At 41.2% G+C, this 19,607-nt stretch overlaps 1 protein-coding gene and 1 long non-coding RNA gene across 2 annotated transcripts in view; both read right to left on the bottom strand.

Moving 5' to 3' along the window:
• Positions 1–16,864, bottom strand: part of smad6b (SMAD family member 6b) — a 31,416-nt gene extending 14,552 nt beyond the window's left edge. Inside the window, exons 1-3 of the mRNA XM_004553067.5 lie at positions 15,274–16,864; positions 12,316–12,372; positions 10,347–10,424 (exon numbers count right to left, since the gene is read on the bottom strand). Of these exons, the coding sequence (XP_004553124.2) occupies positions 10,347–10,424; positions 12,316–12,372; positions 15,274–16,063 (925 nt within the window). The 5' untranslated portion in view covers positions 16,064–16,864. The remainder of the gene's footprint in view (positions 1–10,346; positions 10,425–12,315; positions 12,373–15,273) is intronic.
• Positions 680–1,452, bottom strand: LOC143419364 (uncharacterized). The gene is made up of 2 exons (XR_013099327.1): positions 1,141–1,452; positions 680–1,089 (listed from the first exon to the last, which is right to left on the bottom strand). It is a non-coding gene; the product is annotated as an uncharacterized LOC143419364 (long non-coding RNA).
• Positions 16,865–19,607: the final 2,743 nt, after the last annotated feature.

The raw sequence follows: 19,607 nt of genomic DNA, 5'->3' as shown, positions 1-19,607 counted from the left end.
TCCTAGCAGACTCTAACTGCCGTTCTAGAATAATTTATAATACTTTGAAACAACAATCAACACCCAAAACAAGTGTATAACTGAGGCAGATCGACCCTGATGGACAATGGGGACTCTAACCCACAAATTGACCGACAAAGGTCTGACCTAATGACCAACCGGGACTTTAACCCACAAAATGACCAAATACCCTACCAAACTACTTGAGACTCTAACTCAATTTCTTTGGGACTTCAACCCATTATTTAAACTTTTCTTATCAGACTCTTAACTACTTTAGCAGACTTTACTGCTTTAGCAGACTTTACTGCTTTCATTTCTTCATTCTTCTTAGCAGAACTCTAACTGCTTCAACTCATGAAATTTTCATCAAAATCAAAACAGACATCCACCAGTAACTTCAGTGAGTAGACTTAAATTTTATCATGTCCAATTTGGCACACTTTGGAAATAATTCAACAGGTAGTGCCTTACCTTTTGGATAAGCCGGCTTATGCCCACTCACTTAGACCACTGGAATTCATGTCTGCCCGTCAGACCACCTAAGACCCCGGATTTCTCCGTCCAAACCTCCAACTCTCCTTCCTCAATAACCGGACGAAGCCCCCAAATGTTAAGATTCAATATTGAGGAAGGGTACAAGAGGTGATCGAAGAATAACCACACCGATCCGACCGGGTGAAGTCAAACGATGATTTTAATGAATACACGCGTGGGAAGAGAACTCTGTACGCAGACAGGAAGTAGTCTTCGACTTAATCAAAGCATGAACAGATATTTTATAGCATCAGGGTTTGTTTACTGACGCCCCTTCATGCGTCACAGATACATTTTATACATAGATCAGATCAACATCATCATGACTTTTTACCTAGAAAATCATCTTCTATTTTCATGGCTAGCCCTTCCTGTCTACCTTTCAGTTCTTGTCTTGTTCCTCTTTCTTGCCGAGACACCAAGAAACGGTTCCTCTTTTACCAAGACAATTTTGCAGTTACAGCCAAACATAACTAACCTCTCCTCTAAATAAATCTAATTTAACGTGTGTGTGTGTGTGTGTGTGTTGACCTCACATGCTCTTTGTGTCACCTCTTCACCTACTGTCTGTGTCTCGTCCTCAAATGCTCTTTCTCAATTCACCTGTTGCACTTCTGACCTTTTACCAGACCAGAAGCTCACTGAGACTATGTGTATGTCTTCTACTAAATAAATGTTTTAATCAAGAACCTCTACTAAAAAGCTATCTGTTACATTGTTAAAGCCTCGTCTTAGCCTGCGGCTCAAAATAACTTCCTGCTTCTTTCTGCATACAACTTCCTGTCAGCCTGCAACTCAGTCTTTCTGAAAGAGACACTGTTTAAACCTTGGAATGCAATATCCATGCTGCAGATTATATTATTAATGCAATGACAATTATTTAACAATAGCAGTAAAATAATTTCCCTCCTCGACAGGAGGCACACTAAAATGCTAAACTAACAGTTGGGCATTCCATACATTTTTAATGGCATTGCACACTCTTTATTTGTTGCTCTAACCCTTTGCCCCGAGCTGAATGAATGGCCCTATTGGTGGAGAGTGGTGCTGCGCTGCAGTGTGAAGGGAGTGAGGATGGCAACGGCAGGCCTCCCTGTGCACATGTCAAGATTAGCTCACTCACTTTATTTGCTAAGGTAGAATATGGGGCAAAAAAGAAAATTAGAGCACACCGAGCAAACCTCCTGTTATTTCTACTGACTGTACTTTCTGTGTGGTAAGGCCTAAAAAGAAACACAGTCCACTCTGTAAATCAAATGACAAGTACAGCACTGTGAGCCTAGAGGCTCGGTCAGGTACGAGGATATAGATTTATCTGGGAGTCCTTTAGTTAAGTTAATCAAACACCCAGCAGCAATGGCACCATACTGGCTTGCCAAACCGAGACAGTTAAATACTAAGCTCAGCAGGCTAGTTTCTGTTGACATGTAAGGGGTTTCAGGCCTCTCCAAGGACTGCTTTAGATTAGCAGGGCTTTCACTTTGCACGTAGAGGTCACATTACCTCACCGCATCTAGGGCCTGTGTTGGTAATACCAGAGGTGTGGACTCGAGTCACATGACTTGGACTCGAGTCAGACTCGAGTCATTAATTTTATGACTTTAGACTTGACTTGAAAAAATGTTCTAAGACTTGTGACTTGACTTGGACTTTTACACCAATGACCTGGGACTTGAATTGAATTTTATATTTATTTAAATATAAAATTTAACATGCATATTATATAGAGATTGAAAATCTGACGTCATTCAGATTCAAATTTTATTTGTCACACACACACAACCATACACAGTATGACACATTCACGGGTAGAACCGCAAAGGATTCTGGGAACTCGTGGCAAGCGGTACTAGCGCACGCAGACTTTCAATTAAAATCAGTTACACAGCGATAAAAAGAAACACAAAAATGTCAAGAAGCCGTTGTATTATTAACTGCAATAGCCGGTCGCATGACAGCCACGGGAAGCCGACGGGTAAAGAGATCGGTTGTTATCGGATTACGTCGTTGAAGAGAAATTGTTCGAGCCATGTTTCCGAAGTAACAAAGACGCGACGGGTGGCCTGGATTGCAGCCATTCAAAGATCAAATATAACGTCCCATAACACTCCAGCTCACAGGTTAGTCTGCTCCAAGCATTTACACGAAGGTCAGTCTTCTGTTGTAGTTAATACGTCATTTTTCTTAACATAATTGGTGATATAGGTTACAAGCAAGTCTGAACAGAAATTGTCGCTTCTTTGTTTATTGTGCATAAATAGTGAATTGTCCTGACACAATATTGCATTTCGCTTCTGTTATTATGGTACATTGACAAAAACATATACTTTTATTCACAGGATAAAACAGTTGTTTTGTATCACTAATTGTCCAGTACGATTAAAGCATCCAATATTATTGTCACTGCTACATTTCTGTGATGCTACCAGAAATTATTTCCACTGCTAATTAATTACCATTGAGCTCAAAGGTCCTATTAATAAACTGTTAACGAATGTGTATTTATGACGACGATTTGTGAGACTGGTAAACTTATGATACGTACGATGGTCTTTACTTTCTACACAGTGCATTTCAAGGTCCTGTACCCATCCGTCGGTAAACTGTACCTGGGCTTGTTGCAGTGACCTGAAGTTACTAAACTTCATGAGTGTATGCACTCACTCCAAGAACCGTATGATTATAAATATGCATATAAATATGCTATGATGAGATAGCTGACTTCATCTAACTAGCAAATGTTTTCCAGGCTACGTTGGTGATGCAGTTTTTTTTTAAAAATGATATTTTTTAAAAAAAATCATTTATTTATGTATGATATTTTTGTCATGCGATTTTAAAGCCGGTCCTACAACCACATCCAAGAATAACATGCAGCTTATCTCAGAACTGTCGGTGAAAATTATTCTTGGAGCTAGGTTTAATTGAGCTGCATTTTATAGAGGTGCAATTTCACAATTTGTGTATATTTTCTAAGTTCACTATTTTATCATGTGTTGAGAAAAACACAGATTTAAAAATTACATGGTCTAATATTTACATTTAGCATAACTGCAACATTATTTTTTTCGTTTTTTTTTAAAAGACTCGAAAGGACTTGAAATTCAAAATTTCAGACTTGTGACTTGACTCGGACTTTTACACCAGTGACTTGAGACTCGACTCTGACTTGCCTGACATTACTTTAGACTTGACTTGAGGATAAAGACTTGAGACTTACTTGAGACTTGCAAAACAATGACTTGGTCCCACCTCTGGGTAATACTAACTGAAAATCAGCTCTCAAAACAAATGAGTATTTGAACAAAAGCTCAACAAAGAGTAAACTAATTTCTGAATTGCTGCGATAACTGAAGAAAATAAAAAGGTGCTTACTTCAAACTAGGGCTGCCACAAACGATTATTTTGATAGTCGACTAGTCACCGATTATTTATGCGATTAGTCGACTAATCAGATCATCATCCACTGGACGTAAAACTACAGCTTATTGCACCAGCAGCATCTGCTCTTATATAACTATCATTAGCTTACAGCTTTAAGTGTTTAAGGTCTGTGCTAACTAAAAATAAAGACAAGATGATAGTTTATTCAATTTTAATGAAATTTGCAGATTGTTTCGGTAAAGTTTAATAAACTCCTTGCTATCTAAAATATAACAGGACACCGGAGTATATTCTCCAGCATCTCACACTTCTGATAATCAGCTGTCTGCTTGACGTTTATTCAGCTGTGTAAAAACTATAACTTTAATCTCAGCCAAACCGATTTACTCAGGAACAAATAAAATACTAAAAAAAAAGCCAAACAATAACATTTTTAATTTATCTAAGTGACTCATATATATTTAACCTGAGTCGCGAAAGACGGCGGTGGGTTTGAAAACAATTTGCCGGGAGTCCGGTGTTCTCACGGCGCTAGTGACCTTGCCCCCGGCTAGCTATCGAGCTAGTGGGTAACAGACGTCTCCGAAAACGTCGGAGCGCTTTTGAAAATATGTGGTGTCCTGATAAACTGAGCAGATATTTGAGGTTTACACAGCTACATTCTCGCCTGAAAATATGTTAAACGTTTATTTTGTGACCCAGAAAGAATAATAAGAGTAATATTAAAACTAACTAGCTGCCGCCATTGTTGGAAACTAAGCTGGGCCGCGCTATGAATTCTGGGACACAGCTGCTTCTTCTTCTTCGGGGTTTAACGGCAGCTGGCATCCTTGTACATGCTGTGCTGCCATCTTCTGTTTCAGTCCGTTATTACACTCTTAAATCCTGCTATTATTCCTGCGTCTTTTGCGATCTTACAAAGCTTCAAACGACACGTCGACTATTAAATCAGTCGTCGACGATTTTGATAGTCGACGTAATCGTGACTAGTCGACAAATCGTGGTAGCCCTACTTCAAACTCCTATTTCTTCTGCAGAACACAGTAAGCCTACACATGGAAGATTTCTTCCCTATAAACTGAAGTCTTCCTTTAAATGCCTCAAATAAGGTCAAAAAGGTCAAAAAGCTGTAAACGAAAAGGTAGAAACATTAGTATACAATTGCCAAAACAGTTTCTTTTGCACATAAGAGAAACAATAATATCATATGCACAATGACCCCTCTGGAAATGCAAAAACGTCTGTTGGACTCTACTGAGAATCCTCGCTGTCATGACTCAAGCCAGAAAAAGTTGAAAGCAAATTTCTGACACACCACGGTCTAACAATGCTGAGAAAGGGAAAATGAAAAATGGCCTTATCGCTCTTATCAATGGCTCTTTTTTTCTGTGTGTATGAGTGTTACGTAAGGGGAAACGGAAGCCAGCTTCCCAGGACAGGAACGGATACTTGAGACGAGGACTGTGGGTACAGGCCCTACACCGCTGCACAGAGAATAGAGCACCAGACCCTTCAGGATGTATAGCTATAACCCTGCTCCACCTCCCCCAAGCCTAAAATGGGACTCTGCAAACTGGACAAGACAAACGGGTGAGGAGAGCCCCCTCATGTCCCCTGAGATGCTGGCCTTCTCTTCAACATTCCTCAGTCTCTCCCCACTGTCAAAGGGGCAATTCACCGCCCTGCAGTGCTACAAAACCCAGGCAGCTTTTTAAAACAGGATGTTTGTATGAGGCCTCCTTCCCCTCAAATAAACAATCCGCAAAACCTGATTTCGGGAGGCAGGGTGGAAGCACTCGAGTCACATTATTTCCACATCCCGTATCCTGGAGCATTTGGGCTCCTGAGGGAGTGTGGGCGGCCAGGCGCTGGGAAGGCTCTGGGCTGCGGTGGAAACCTGAGGCCATGAGCCAGGCTGCAAGGGGAGATGAGCCGGAGCTGTATCAGTCTGGGGTCTTTAGGATGGAGGAAGGGGCTCATGCCTCGATGAGGGAGGGGGACATCGCTAACATGCTGATGCAGCAGACCATATGCCAGACCATACCTCTGTCAGGGTCCTGCTGCTACACCGAGAAGGCCAGATGTCTTATATACAGCGTGTGCAAATGATAGAGATGCAAGATGACAGTTATTTATATTCAAAAACAATAAGCCTATATGATGGCACTAGGGGTTACAATTAGGCTAGAGAGAGAAAAAAAAGCCAATTCAAAGTTAACAGTGGGGACAAAATGGTTTGTGTCCTGTTAATTACCTCTTTTTACTTTGTTTGCCCTTTGTTTTTATTTTTTCCTTTCACTCGCCGGCTCGCTTTACGCACCAAATCTACTTGGTTAGGTTTTTTGCATAGTTGGCGAATTTTATACGATGATGAGATTGGAGTAATAAACTTGTCTAAATATTGCCATAAGCCCAGAGTGTCACAAGACAGACACCAAAGGATGCCAGCGGCTTTGACAAAATGGCAGTTTCCGACACCCTCTGATAAGAGCGGGCTGGTACAGTAGACATGCCTTTTAATTTATTTAATTTCTGTTTAATTAGATCCTAGCACAAGGGGAATCACATGCCTTCGAAGTCAGATCAACAGGAATGTGTCCAGTCTAATCTGCTCTAATCAAGAGATGCATCACATGCCTTGATTAGACTGTCTAATTATTCCACGCATTTCCACTGTCTGACGCAGACAGAGTGACTGGTTTGATGTTTAGCGCTCGCCTTCTCGTGAAACCAGCTCCGATAAGAACAATTTAATGCGCTTAGCTTATACATGTGAATGCAAAATAGATATCTGTTGCCTCATATCAGTGAGACAAAAGATATCTATCTACCAACTGCTTCGTTCCGCCAGAAAGAAATAGCAGAGTGGACCTGAGACAGCGATTGTCTGCAGACAAGACATCTAGACAGCACTGGTCTTTCCACCAGAGACAGGCTGGCAGACACAGAGGAGCAATCTATGATTATTGTATGGGAACCGTGACTACTTGCTTATGCCCTCTTTCCTTCAGCAGCAACTTTCAGTCATTGCTTCCCTCCTCCTCCTTCCCTTCACTCAAAAGGGAAGAAAAGAGAAAAATCATTTTTTAAAAAGGACCCTTCTCACTACACATGTCTTCTGGTCACTTAACCACTATAATCTGAGAGAGTCCAACCAGTCACACCAGTGATGTCGGCTCAGAGCAGCATGACCCTTTATAAATTGTCTTACATGGATAAATCCCGGTGGCTTAATTGAGGACACCCCTCCAGTGGCTGATGAATATAGGCAGACTGGAGCCATTGTCTTAAAACAGGCTCAAACAAAGGAAAGTTCTGCATCACTCCTTGTACATAAATAGTACAGATGCTGTTATAACTACATGTAGTCACAATTACTCAGAAAAAAAGCCAACAGCCAAAATAAAAAAAAAAATGTATCCTTGGCGACTGAAATAAGTACCAGTGCAAAAATATCTCACATTTATGGCTGCTCAGAACAGCAATATAATGAAGCAGTGACAAGCATAAAGAGCCCCCAATGTCAGAGACAATGTGACTGACATAATAAAGTCGATGCGTAGAAACCCCCCCTCAGACAGTCATACAGGAAGCAATGAGATCTGCATCAAAGGGCTGTGTACCGATGTCCACACAACGAGGCCCAGGCAGTGAGGAAGCATGTGCAGGCAAAATGTGAGAGGCAGCACTACACACTCACAAAGCATTAAGCTACATTATCTACTAAAAAGCTGGACCCAGTCATGATGTGAACTGACATCACCGCCACTTTTAAATAAATCCTGCAAACAGTACAAATGTCTGTGCACATATAGGATCAGGAGGTATGAATATTACACACATTCTTCCTCCCCACACTCCCAACCGATCGTTGCAGATGGCTGCCCCTTCCTGAGCCTAGTTCTGCTGGTGGTTTCTTCCCGATGAAAGGGAGTTTTTCCTTCCCGCTGTCGCCAAAGTGCTTGCTCATATGGGGGTTCGTACGATTGTTGGGCTTTTCCCTGTTTCTGTATCATTGTAGTGTCTTTACCTTACAATATCAAGTGCCTTGAGGCAACTGTTGCTGTGATTTGGTGCTATATAAATAAAACTGACCTTGAATACAACATTGTGCACATGGAGAAGCTTTTGAAAAACATTTTAGCATAGTGCACAACTGCACAAACTAACCAAAGGGATCAGGTGAATGTATCTGAACTGTAACTGTAACTCTGCAACAGGAACTTTACGATATAGATCGTACTGGTTTAATGGAATATTTACAAACACTAAATAATCTGAAGTAGAAGGAGTATACCTATTCAAATTGATCTGAATATATTCTGTAAAGTGGCAGAACAAGCTTATCTACCACACCAACCAGTTCCGATCTGTTTCTGTGCCATTGTGTGACGCAAAAGAATGCTCGGCGGGTATTTCTGTAGCCCAGGGCTGCAAACTCTAGTCGACTATTTGACTGCACCCCACCCAGCCAGTGCCCCCCAGACTTGCTTTTAAGAGGTTTACTTGTTCCTGCATGAGGGGTGGAGTCTGGATCCCACACAACTCTGGTTACACACAGACACTCTCTCTACCTAAGCTGGCGGGGGATTCACAAGGAAAGTCATCTCCAGGTCAGCAGCATGTTACACAGAGGATAACATGACAACATGCATTGCAGGTTTTATGTTAAATCAGACCTACTGTATGCAGGCTTTATATGGAGGCCTTCAAGCTTGTGGTGTTACGATGAAATAGAGCTTATTCACGATGGAGTTTCTATATCGTTGACAAGATGCTGATGTTTATTCTACATGGAAATGCTTTTGTATCTGAAACCTCTTAGTATAGAAAAACTCTCTGCTGGGCCCTGGTCATTCTCTTTCCTGAGTTCATTTTGCAAAGTTTATCACAGTCATTGCAGAATGATCTGGCCTGGCCTGCAAAAACAGTTGGAAGAAACCAAAGCCTAGCATGTCTAGATCCTCCCTCACCAGAGTCTCTGAGGAATTGTGGTGCGCGCTCTGACAAGCCCCTCATTTGTTGACTCAGGGAGTGTCGCCAGGCCATGCTGAGGTGGTGACAGCCTGTGCGCTGGGGAGGAGGGGGCCTTCGCTGACTGAATGCTTCAGTGCCAGGTAGCCATGTCAACTTCTCAGTGTCCTGGCCTCTGAGCCATGGCAGACCCCTTAACAGGAAATGCAATTCCCTGCAAGCCCCCAAAATCAGAGGTCTGACTCCCTGTCCACATGACACTGCGCATGCTGGCTAGAACCCTAGTACGAAAGGGGGAGGCATGCTCACTGTGGGCCATGAGAAAGGAGAGTTTCATTTCACATCAGAGGACAGGGCAGTTTCTGCTCGCCTCCTTTGGTGTGGCCCCATTCACAGGAGCAACTCCATTTCCGTGAACCCACCCCTCCCTGCAGCCCATTTACAGCCAGGCTGGAGGTTGGATAGGGTTGTATGTGTGTCTGTGCACATGCATGTGGACAACTACGTGTGCTTGTGTGTGTTTCTGAGCAAGCTTGGATCTTATTACAGTTTGATCCCACTCAAATATTTCTGAAAGAAAAACAGAGGAGGGGAGGCCAGCTCTGAAGCCAATGCACACGCCCCACTGAACCGCTGCACTGCTCACAATGAAACCTTTATCTTTAAAGCTTGGACTGTTTGAAATGGTCCTTAATGAGAAAGAATAAAATACACCATCAAAATGAAACCTCCCCCTCACACACTCAATTTTGTGCAGAGAACAGCACTGAATTGTCGTTAAAGTACACTCCAGACACATTTTTTCCAGCTAGACTCAATTTAACCATTTCAAAGCCATAAAAACAGGATGATGCCACACTCAAAGCTCCCCTGATTTATTACAGTGGAAATATTACAGTTTACCAATGCAAGTGTATGCATTTAGCTTCATATATTCAGATGCAGACAACTGTGCAAAAAACATGGGCAACCACAGGCAAACGCATCAGCATGAAAGACGCTCTTGTTTACAACTAAATGATGATCTTTATTACTCAAACTACCAATTTCAAATATAGTTCGGGGAAGAAAGCAAAGTGCCTAATCTATTTATAATTGATCTTTACCACACGGATCACTTCATCTAACAGAAAGTGTTAGAATCAATCAGAGTAATAAGTGCTAGTGAGAGCTGATGTGCCACTACTTCAAACAGCAGTTCACACATATATTAAGAAGTAAGTCAGGAAGGAAATATAGCTGAAATCACAACCTAAATCCATGTATGCACAAACATCCAGACAACTTCTGACCACCCATAATCAGCAACCGTATTTAACATCACACCAGTATTTACACACTGGCACTTCATGCATTTTAACTCTACTAATCAATTTGGGAAACTGGTAAAAAAAAAAAAAACATGTCAAAACTGCTCATTTGTCCACTGTAGGTAAAACAAAAACACGTACCTGAAAATTCTCCTGGTGTGATGTTTGGTGAGCTGGCTGCCTCGGTTTCAGTGTAAGACAATGTGGAGTCTGACAGATCTGTGGGGAATAAGGCAGAAATCAACCCCTGATCTACTAACAACGCAGGCAAGTAATCCATATTCTTACTTATCATCAGCCAGAGACACTCAGTGGTGTAGTCTCTGAGTAGTACATACAGTACAGCTGCAAACAGCATTGCTCAAACATTCATTTAGTAATACAAAAAAGAATTCTGAGAAGTCTTTCTTTTTAAATCTTGTTCATAATTAGCTAATAAGCTAATACAACAGCAGAAAACCTGCATTTGTAGACAGTCAGTTTCTCTGTATTACAGCATATTTGACTGATTTTGAGGAGAGCGCTGAGATTAACAGTAAAAAGCTCAGGACCGAAATTAGTCAGACCCCAAAGTCAGTGATTAGTAACATTATCCTTTGGCCTTTGTGCCCTCCAATAAGCATTAAAGGTAGTCTCACAATCTCCTGACAACTCTCTTTATGAATTTTATCCTGCATCTCATGTGCAAATGCTTCCAGCTCACTAATATTTGTTTTTCATGCTGCCACCGCTTTCTTTAAATCCCGCACAAAGCTTGATTTATAGGCCAGCGTGGAGTCTAAGACACAGTGGGCGATGTCATTGTTTGCATTTGTACTCGTGTGCTGGTATGTCTGCACTGTTCTGCCACTCAGAGATAATAAATATTTAACAACAATTACTTTAACTGAAATGAAGGTAAGAGAGAAGACATTAAAACTGATCAAGTTTATACACAGTTTGTCCGAGCTGTGAAAATGGCGAAACAGCACATGTAAACACTGGAAGAGTACTAGCTGTTGCATTAGTATTGTGAGCTGGATACAATTACAGCCTAGTACACTTTGTGTAACAGTTATTAACCATGTGCTAATCAATACACTGTGTTTACATGGCGCATTACTACTACGGGGCCTGCATCACCATGACACATAGTTATTTCTGTGTTAGGCCGTGGCGTAGGGTCTTATGACACTGAATGCAGTATTATAAATGAAATTTAAAACTGCAAATCAGATTTAAACTTAAAGACACTTAAAAAACACTCAAGCTTTAATTCCTTGGAAGTCCACTGCACTGAGTGAGGGACTCATCTCCATGTTGTATTTTCTATGTGTTGCCCTTCATACACCGAACATCGTACAGCCCCAGGTTAGTCTTCTGTTAAACCACTGCTTGCTTTAATAAAATGAAATAATTTATTCTTTCTCTTCGCAGGGAAGAGAGCTAAAGCACCTACATAGATATATTTGTGTCTGCTAATGAAACACTATGAGCGCGTTAAAATTGAATTACCAAAAGATTAACTGCATTTTGAACCAATTCAGTGGCGTTAAAGATTTGTTAAGTGATTCAAAAACAGCAATATTAGAGATGGGTTGAATCATTTTGACATGACCGTAATAAATAAGGCCAATGCGATTATATCATTCAATTCAATCAACTCATTCAAAGGAATTTGAAGCAATTCTTGATCATCAATAAAAAAAAACAAACAAAACAACCCATGCAAATACACACTGAGCAGGGTTGAATTATATGGGCCGGCCACACCTCTATCTGCCTGGCTCTAGCTGGTATGCTGACATTATGCCACAAGCTGGCACAGGTCTCATCTCAAAGCTACCATGTAAATTGCCAGTCATGGTGCCCTGTTACAGCCATTACAATTCTCCGCATTACTCTATTTGTGCTTCTTCCTGTTAAAACAGCGACTGACCGTGCTATTTCCAATTTACAGGCTCCGATGGTCTTTAATTCGTATTATTTTTATTAATACAAAAATCATTAGACATCAGTCATAACGATTCTTCAGCACTCCCAAACAGAGAAAGTGCAAGTGCTAATAGCAGGATTCAGATGAAGATGAGGAACTGAGGCGCAACAGAGTTCAACTGTGTTTGTCACTCACCCAGTGGCTTGTGTTCTTCATTAGGGGAAAGCCTTGAATAAGGAGGTGGGGGTGACTCTGTAACACAAAACAGTAATGTCAATAACCTTATAAAGGGAAAAAAAAGGAAGGTAAAACATAAGGTTAAGTCAGTCGTGAGAAAATATGGATTTGTGGAGCTAGGTTTCAGAAGATCTAACATTTGCGACACAGCATTTGTATTTTAAGCACTAATTTGATGTAAGAAAGATGTTTTAGGGGGTGAAAACCTCTGACGCTGGTGAAAATGTTTAGAGGCCGGTAACTGTAAGGTTTTGCATAGACTATACTTTACACAGGCATACACATATAATGATCTAGTATTTAGATAATGTTCTAGTATCAAAGATCTATCCAGACGTTATATTCTGTGTGAAGTCATGCTGCGCTTTTTGTTTTCAGTAAAAGCAAGAAACATAGCTCACATACACAGCTCAAGTCAAGCCACAAGAGAAGCTTCAACACACAACATTTCAGAGGAAACGGCAGATTGCACCTTGACTCTTACAGCTCTGTGTCTGCGCTACAAAATAAATTCATTTTCTTCAAACGCTAGTTAAAAAGCTAATAAACCAATGCGAAACACTCCCTTCATTTGTCTCTGTTACTTGAGGAGATATTATTAAAGCTGAGCAGTCTTTAATATGACCACAGACTAACCCTAACTTTTAGTTAGTGTTTTAATAAATACGAGTAAATCTCTTTTTAACTTAATTCTGTTCAACGCCTTGACTTTTTCTTTTTCCAATAAAAAGGTGAAACGAAGAAAGTAACTTGCACAAGAAGAAGGAAAGCACAAAGGAAAGAAAACTTTGCGAGCACACAGTGACCTCGCCTACAGGGAAAATGGGAAGGAGAAAAGCATAATAGCAGTGGGTCCTTTAAGAGTGGCGGCAGTAATTGCCAGGATCTGAACTCAGTCACTCAGATACACAGCTAGTCAGTCTGGCGCCAGTAGTATGCAAACTGTATATTATCACCACTCCTTCACCTAAATAGCATGAGGGGACCTCCTCAGGACAAAAGGGCTTTTAAAGCGCAACTTGAAACTGATCTCATTCGAAAAGTATAATGCCTGGCGAAATAAAAGGGAAAAGTTTTTTGTCCACTTCAATCTCAGCTCACTGCTTCACATTTTATAAAGTTTTATTCCTTAAAATCCCGTGTGTAAAACTTTGAACAGTATTATAGTTTTAGATAAATCTTAAGTAGGCTGAGCTACAGTTATGTTTTTAGCTTAGTTTTTACAAAAGGGCTGACTTCTTTTACACTAAAACCTGTTTGTTTTACTGAGTTTCATTCCTGTAAAAACCCTGTTTTTTACATTCCCGTCTACAAACACTGTCAAAACCCGGTGATTAAGGTCTTGATTCAAAGCCCCCCCCCACCCCTTGTGAATAGTGTGAAAGAAATACCAGCTCTATTGGGCCACGCATGAGCGCATGTGAGCTATGTCTACTACAAGCCTTAGTCCCAATTTGGGGTACGTGCCTCTTTCCCTCTTCTTATAATTCATCTTGGTAGTTTCAGTGGGGGCAAAAAAATAAGAAAGAAGAAAAATCCCACAGCACAGGCTCACTGTTCAGCAGATGGAACAAATATCACACTCTTGTCTATCAAACTGATCTTTTTCAAACCAATAAACAGTAAGGTTTGTCAGCAAACTTGAGGTTACATATATTGGTTCTGATTGATTTGGACAGCGTGTTAGGAAACCAGAGCCAAAATCCACATCAGTTTCCCCCATTTGCTCAATATGAATTCTGATATTGTTAAACTTGTGACTTTGAAGTGCTTGTCACAGCCAGCTGGCTCTAGTAAACATGGATGTTATGGAAAATCCTCCTCCTGTGCCAGTGAAGGGACAGAAATACTAACGCTTGCATCTTTACACATGATACCAGGCGTTGTCACTGGGTCAGCGGGGTCGAGTGGCCCTGCGTTTAAGGTTTTTCAAATCGTAGACCCCGTCCACTGCCAAAATCTAATGCGTTTAATAGAGGTCAGGGAGGTTCTGCCATAGATAGCTGATTGATTGTGGAAATAAAGCTTAATCTCCAGCACACGCCACTTAAAGTGACATACAGCAGCGAGGCTGTACCTCTGAGTAACTCTAAACAGCCACATACATGTCATACACAAAAAGTCAAAACAGAGGTACTGGCAGTCACTCTGAAGGCACCGACTTGCTCAGACACACTACACAGTACACACAGTACTGTATACATGGACAGTGGAACAAACAAACAAACTCCCCTTTATTGGAAACTTGATGTCACAGGCCACTGAAGTGAGCTCTGCAACAACAGAGCTGTTCAAATTTGACATTCTGGGTCAAAACTGACAGGCACAATAAACCGCTGAAAAATTTGTGCAGATCCTGGCGTGTTTTCAACACACGCTCTGCACAAATATAATAAAATTACCCAAGGTATCATCTAAGTAATCTGCCCCACATTTATGCTTCGTCAAATCTTCGTGCATGTCCCTTTGCTCGCACTTATTATTATTGCTCACCTTGCAGTAAAGATGGCTTTGGTAGTCATTAACTGTTTAATCAAATGGCCAACCTTTCTCTATCACAGGGTATGAAACCAAGCCAAACAACAGGACAAATAAGGCAGTGTGACAGAAAAATTTCCAAGGCCCTTTAATGCCCACCCCTAAATAATGCTGGTTTCTGCTTGTAACTCTAACACGATCTGCCTTTAAATCAAATGGAAAATGTTTGAAAGTTAAATGAAATTGTTGCAATTAAAGAAAAGACGCAATATTGTGCAGTAAAGGTGTGTCAAAGTGAAAATACAGAGACAACTTTGAGGAACGTTTTCATGCAAAACAAGTGCAGATGCCCAAATGCTTAGTGCTTTGTTGTCATTTAAGCTATTGCAGGCCTTTGTGGTACAACATGCATGCAGTTTGTGTGGCAGACTCTTTTACCTGGCCCACAGAGTCGACTGTAGTGATAGGGGTTGCAGCATACTGTTGGACTGTCCGGGGCCCCAAAGCTCCTACACTCATAGAGCGGTTTGAGCTGGGCAGAGTGCTGGAGGTCAGACCAGCGGTACAGTTTACACACAAGCAGCTGAGGGGATGCCACATGGCCGCCGAATCTCAGCTCTGTCCGTGAAACCATAACACAGTCGCTCGGCATCCCTCCTCTGGACTCCACCGCTTCTAGTAAGGTATCCAGCGCTTTTTCCTTGAGCCGTTTTAAAAGAGCGTATGTGGCTGATTTCAGTTCTTGCTCTAATACCGTGCGTGGCATCGCCTCCTGCGCCTCCGGAGAGTCGCTCTCTCCTGGTCCAAGGTTCCTCAGCCCGAAGTGACACGACCCCGGACCCCTGGTGCCCTGAGCCGTCTCTGCACCCCTAAGCTCGGAGTGGTCCTGGTCTTTAAATAAGCAGCACGTCACCGTCCTGCATTCGCTGTCCTGTAGCGAGCGGGGGCTGCCCTGCTCCTGGGCACACGCGGCACCCCCATCCTGGTCCGATGTGACCCTCAAGTCGCTGCTCTCCACGGGGCACACACCCCCTATGTCCAAGACAAGAGACCCGCTAGGGGTCATCGGTCTGAACTCCGTTTTGGGAATTTTCTCTGGGTTGTAGCTGAACAGATCGTCCCTACAGCCCTCACCAGATTTGCCAATTCCATCTTCTCCTTCTTTATCTGGGATCAAACGGCTTCTCCACAGTCGCCGCACAAGACCTGAGCGTTTCGTCCTGAACATACGACAACTTGAAAATCTATAAGGATTTTTTTATTATTACTCTTGTACGGATATCCTAATATTAAAGACACTTCTCCGGTCGTTGCAAAACATTAATGACGGTGAAATGCCGTGCAGTGCATGCACAGCCAAGTGACGAGCATTGGTGGCAAAACCGCAACATTAGAATTAAGGAGATTTTGTTGCATCTACAACAGCAAAACCGAGCAACAAATGCACTGCAGCATTCCGATCAAAAGGCATGAATTCAGCCGATTATACTGTAAATAAACAAGCTATGAAACTGTGACTTATTCTCCTGGATCGCTGTGGAATGGACTGTTTACAGCCTTTTTTTTCTTACAAGCAAATAAAAAAATAATCTGAACACATGAAAACATATAGTGATATACTCTATAATATAATCCAAAGCCAACAGCCTCCAAAGCAAGACGACAACTCGCTGCCTCAAACAGTTCCCGACTTTTAGCGACCCCAGTTCTACTTTCTACACCGGCACGTAGAGCATGAGGTACTTCGATGCGTTTTAATCCAAAGAAAATGCAGCGCAAAGTCAGGATCCTTGCCCTCTTCTCGAGATGTCAGTGCACTTCTTCTCTTTTTAAAATCCAAACAAAACGTCCATGCGTGCTGAAATGAGCTTTACGAAGCCGATCGATCCGGGGCTGAGTAGAGCTCCTGCTTCTCTGCTCAGATCTAAACCAAACTGCAGCCCAGATCCCGTTCTTTCTCCGTTTCTCGCTCTTTTTCTTTCTGCCCCCCTCCTCTCTCTTCCTCACACACACACTCACACACACACATACACGGGGCCCCCGAGGAGAGCGGTGGAGCCATTGGCTGACTACCATCATGTGCTAGTCTAGACACTTTGGCGGCTGAGCTGCACTGATTGTTGCGCAAACAAGGTTTCAAGTTTCTTAACTCTTAAAGGCGAAACACCCATCTCTCTTTTTAAGTTAAAGTTACAAAAACTTATTCACACCCACTGCACTTAGTATGTAAAGTTTTTACAGAAAGCAAAAACAAACAATTGAGAAACTCATATGCACCAATATGTGCTTTTTATTTCTCCGCTGAAAAGTCTGATTATTTTCATTGTTTATTTTGTTTTCTACTTCATTTTTTTTTATTGAGCCACAAACATGGAATTTAACTAGAAATTTTTAGACAATAATCTAATAAAGTTTATGAGATTATGAAGAGTGAAGACAAAGCATCAACATAGCATAAAAGAAATAAGACAAAAATAATGATGCTGACACTCATCTTTCAGTCTGTCCTCACCTAAACAGACATGAGTAAATAATAAAACTACAAGAACATGGAAAGCCTGCAATTGCATTTACATAGGATGACAGATAGGACGATTTTGCATTAGATCTAATCTTTGACCCATTGACCTCATTAGGAATTTTTTCTTACTGAAAATACAGTTTTTCTGCAGTTTTGTGATGACATCACATGCATTGCCTTGCTGGGTGGGAATAAATGCAGTGCTGATCACAGTAAATTCACACATGATGAAGTTTTAGCTTTGATTCAAAGCACCAAAACGCTCCAAATTTAAACTAGTAGTTTAAGTATTTAAATATGTAAGAATTGTGTTAAGTTAGAAACATTATTACATATAGAAATTACACATTATATTGGGCTCAGGGCCATGTAGCTGGTTTTCTGGCTGCGTTGTGTTCAGATCAACACAACTTTAGGATATTTTTGGTCTTTAAGTATGCCTGAAGTCTAGAACCCACGGACCTCACCAAACACTGTGTGTCATGTCTTGAGATGCTCTGCCAGGACTTGATTGTGGGTCTTTATGCATTCAGTTTTGTCCCCAGTAAATGACAAAGACCAGGTGACTGAATTGGCCATTGAAGAGTATCCCATTTCTTTGCCTCAAGAAACTCTTGGGTTGCATTTGCAGTATGGTTTGGGTTGTTTTCTGACTTTCTGACCCAGTCTTCTTGATCTTTAGTGTAACCAGTGGTTTACACCTTGGTGTAAAAACTCTGGATATCCATTTATGAAGTTGTTTCTTGATTGTAGACTTTGACAGTGATACTCTCACCTCCTCAAGAGTGTTCTCACCTTAGATGTGTTAGATGTTATGAAGTTGTTTTCCTTAATCAAGAACATGGACACAGCAACAGGGTTTCGGTGTAGCCGAGATGGGCACTGCATACTTTCTTTTGAATACCTTACCCACCTTGTTGATTTGGATACTCCTAGAGTTTTTTCTGAGTCGCTGATAATCTTATTTCAGTTTTCAGGGTTCATTATCTTGCATTGGCATCTCTTTGGGCCTCATATTGAGAATTTCAGTGAAAAGCTACCAAATCCAGTTTCAGCACTTGGAATCAACTGCAGATCTTTTTATCTGCTTAATGTGTCATAGAATGAGGGTGCAGGCCTCACCTGTCTATGAAACTGCTTGTAGGTAAATTGTCCAGCTACTTTTGACGGTCTTCTGAAACTGTGTAAAATGGTGTAATTCCTAAACAGTATAGCAACACTTTTGCAATATTTTAACTAAGCATTTGAACTCTACACTGGTATCAGTTGGGGAAATGGGACTGCAATACCATACTGTGGGTGCTTGGATGTCAGTTTCAGAAACCCCTGCTTTTTATGTACTAGTGAAGCAACACGCACTAATATGTTTTCGTAGTTATTTTAGAAAACCCTTACTGCTTTTTAGAACTTGCAAAGCTCCTATAGCAGCTTGTTTTAGTAAACAGAAATGACACGTGTAGAGGCAGTGGCCTTCACATTGGCTGGAGACACAACAGGTGAACCCTTACGCACTGACCTCTCCGCGGTTCTGGCACCTCCTAATCTCAAGTTTCTTGTCTTGTCAAGACAGGCTGCAAATGACATGGATTTCCTGTTTCAATGTAGAGTTGTACCAACTACTTACCCTAATACCCATTTTGACTGAAGTCAGACATAATGTTACACTAATATACCCAGTATTCCCTAATCGCCCTTAACCATCCGTCATCAATTACTGGCACAAGTTTAATTTAAGTGAGTTATTACTTTGATTTGGCTTTGTGAGAATAAAAAAAAACAACATAATTAAAGACTTAAAAGTTTAGTAGTAAAAACTGCTGGTTGGCAATAGAAAGCTTAGTAACTAAAGTTAAACCCAATATTAAACTTGTCAGTAAAATGAAATTATACCATGCTCAAGTCAACCATCGGTATTGTGCTAAAATGTTAAATAAGACTTTTCAAATTTTTAACTCATATTAAGTGTACTTTAACCTGATAACTATCTTACTTATGTTTGAATGGAACATATGTAATCTAAGGCTTTAAATATAAAACTGTATCTCTTATATAAAGGGTTTCTTTATTTCAGTATTATAACAGGAACTATGGACACATTGACTTTTTAAAAAACTTCATAATAAACACATGCAGCTTTCACTTGAACACCTCTGAACCTCTCCAGGTTGCTCCAGTGGAGACTCCAAGCTTTGGCTGCAGCAGCATACTGTGCCGGTGTCTGAACTGGAATCAGATTTCCCTGGCAGGATCA

The sequence above is a fragment of the Maylandia zebra genome, linkage group LG7 (genome assembly GCF_041146795.1).
Source record: "Maylandia zebra isolate NMK-2024a linkage group LG7, Mzebra_GT3a, whole genome shotgun sequence".
Lineage (NCBI taxonomy): Eukaryota > Metazoa > Chordata > Actinopteri > Cichliformes > Cichlidae > Maylandia > Maylandia zebra.
This window is presented reverse-complemented; position numbering and strand designations above follow the sequence as displayed.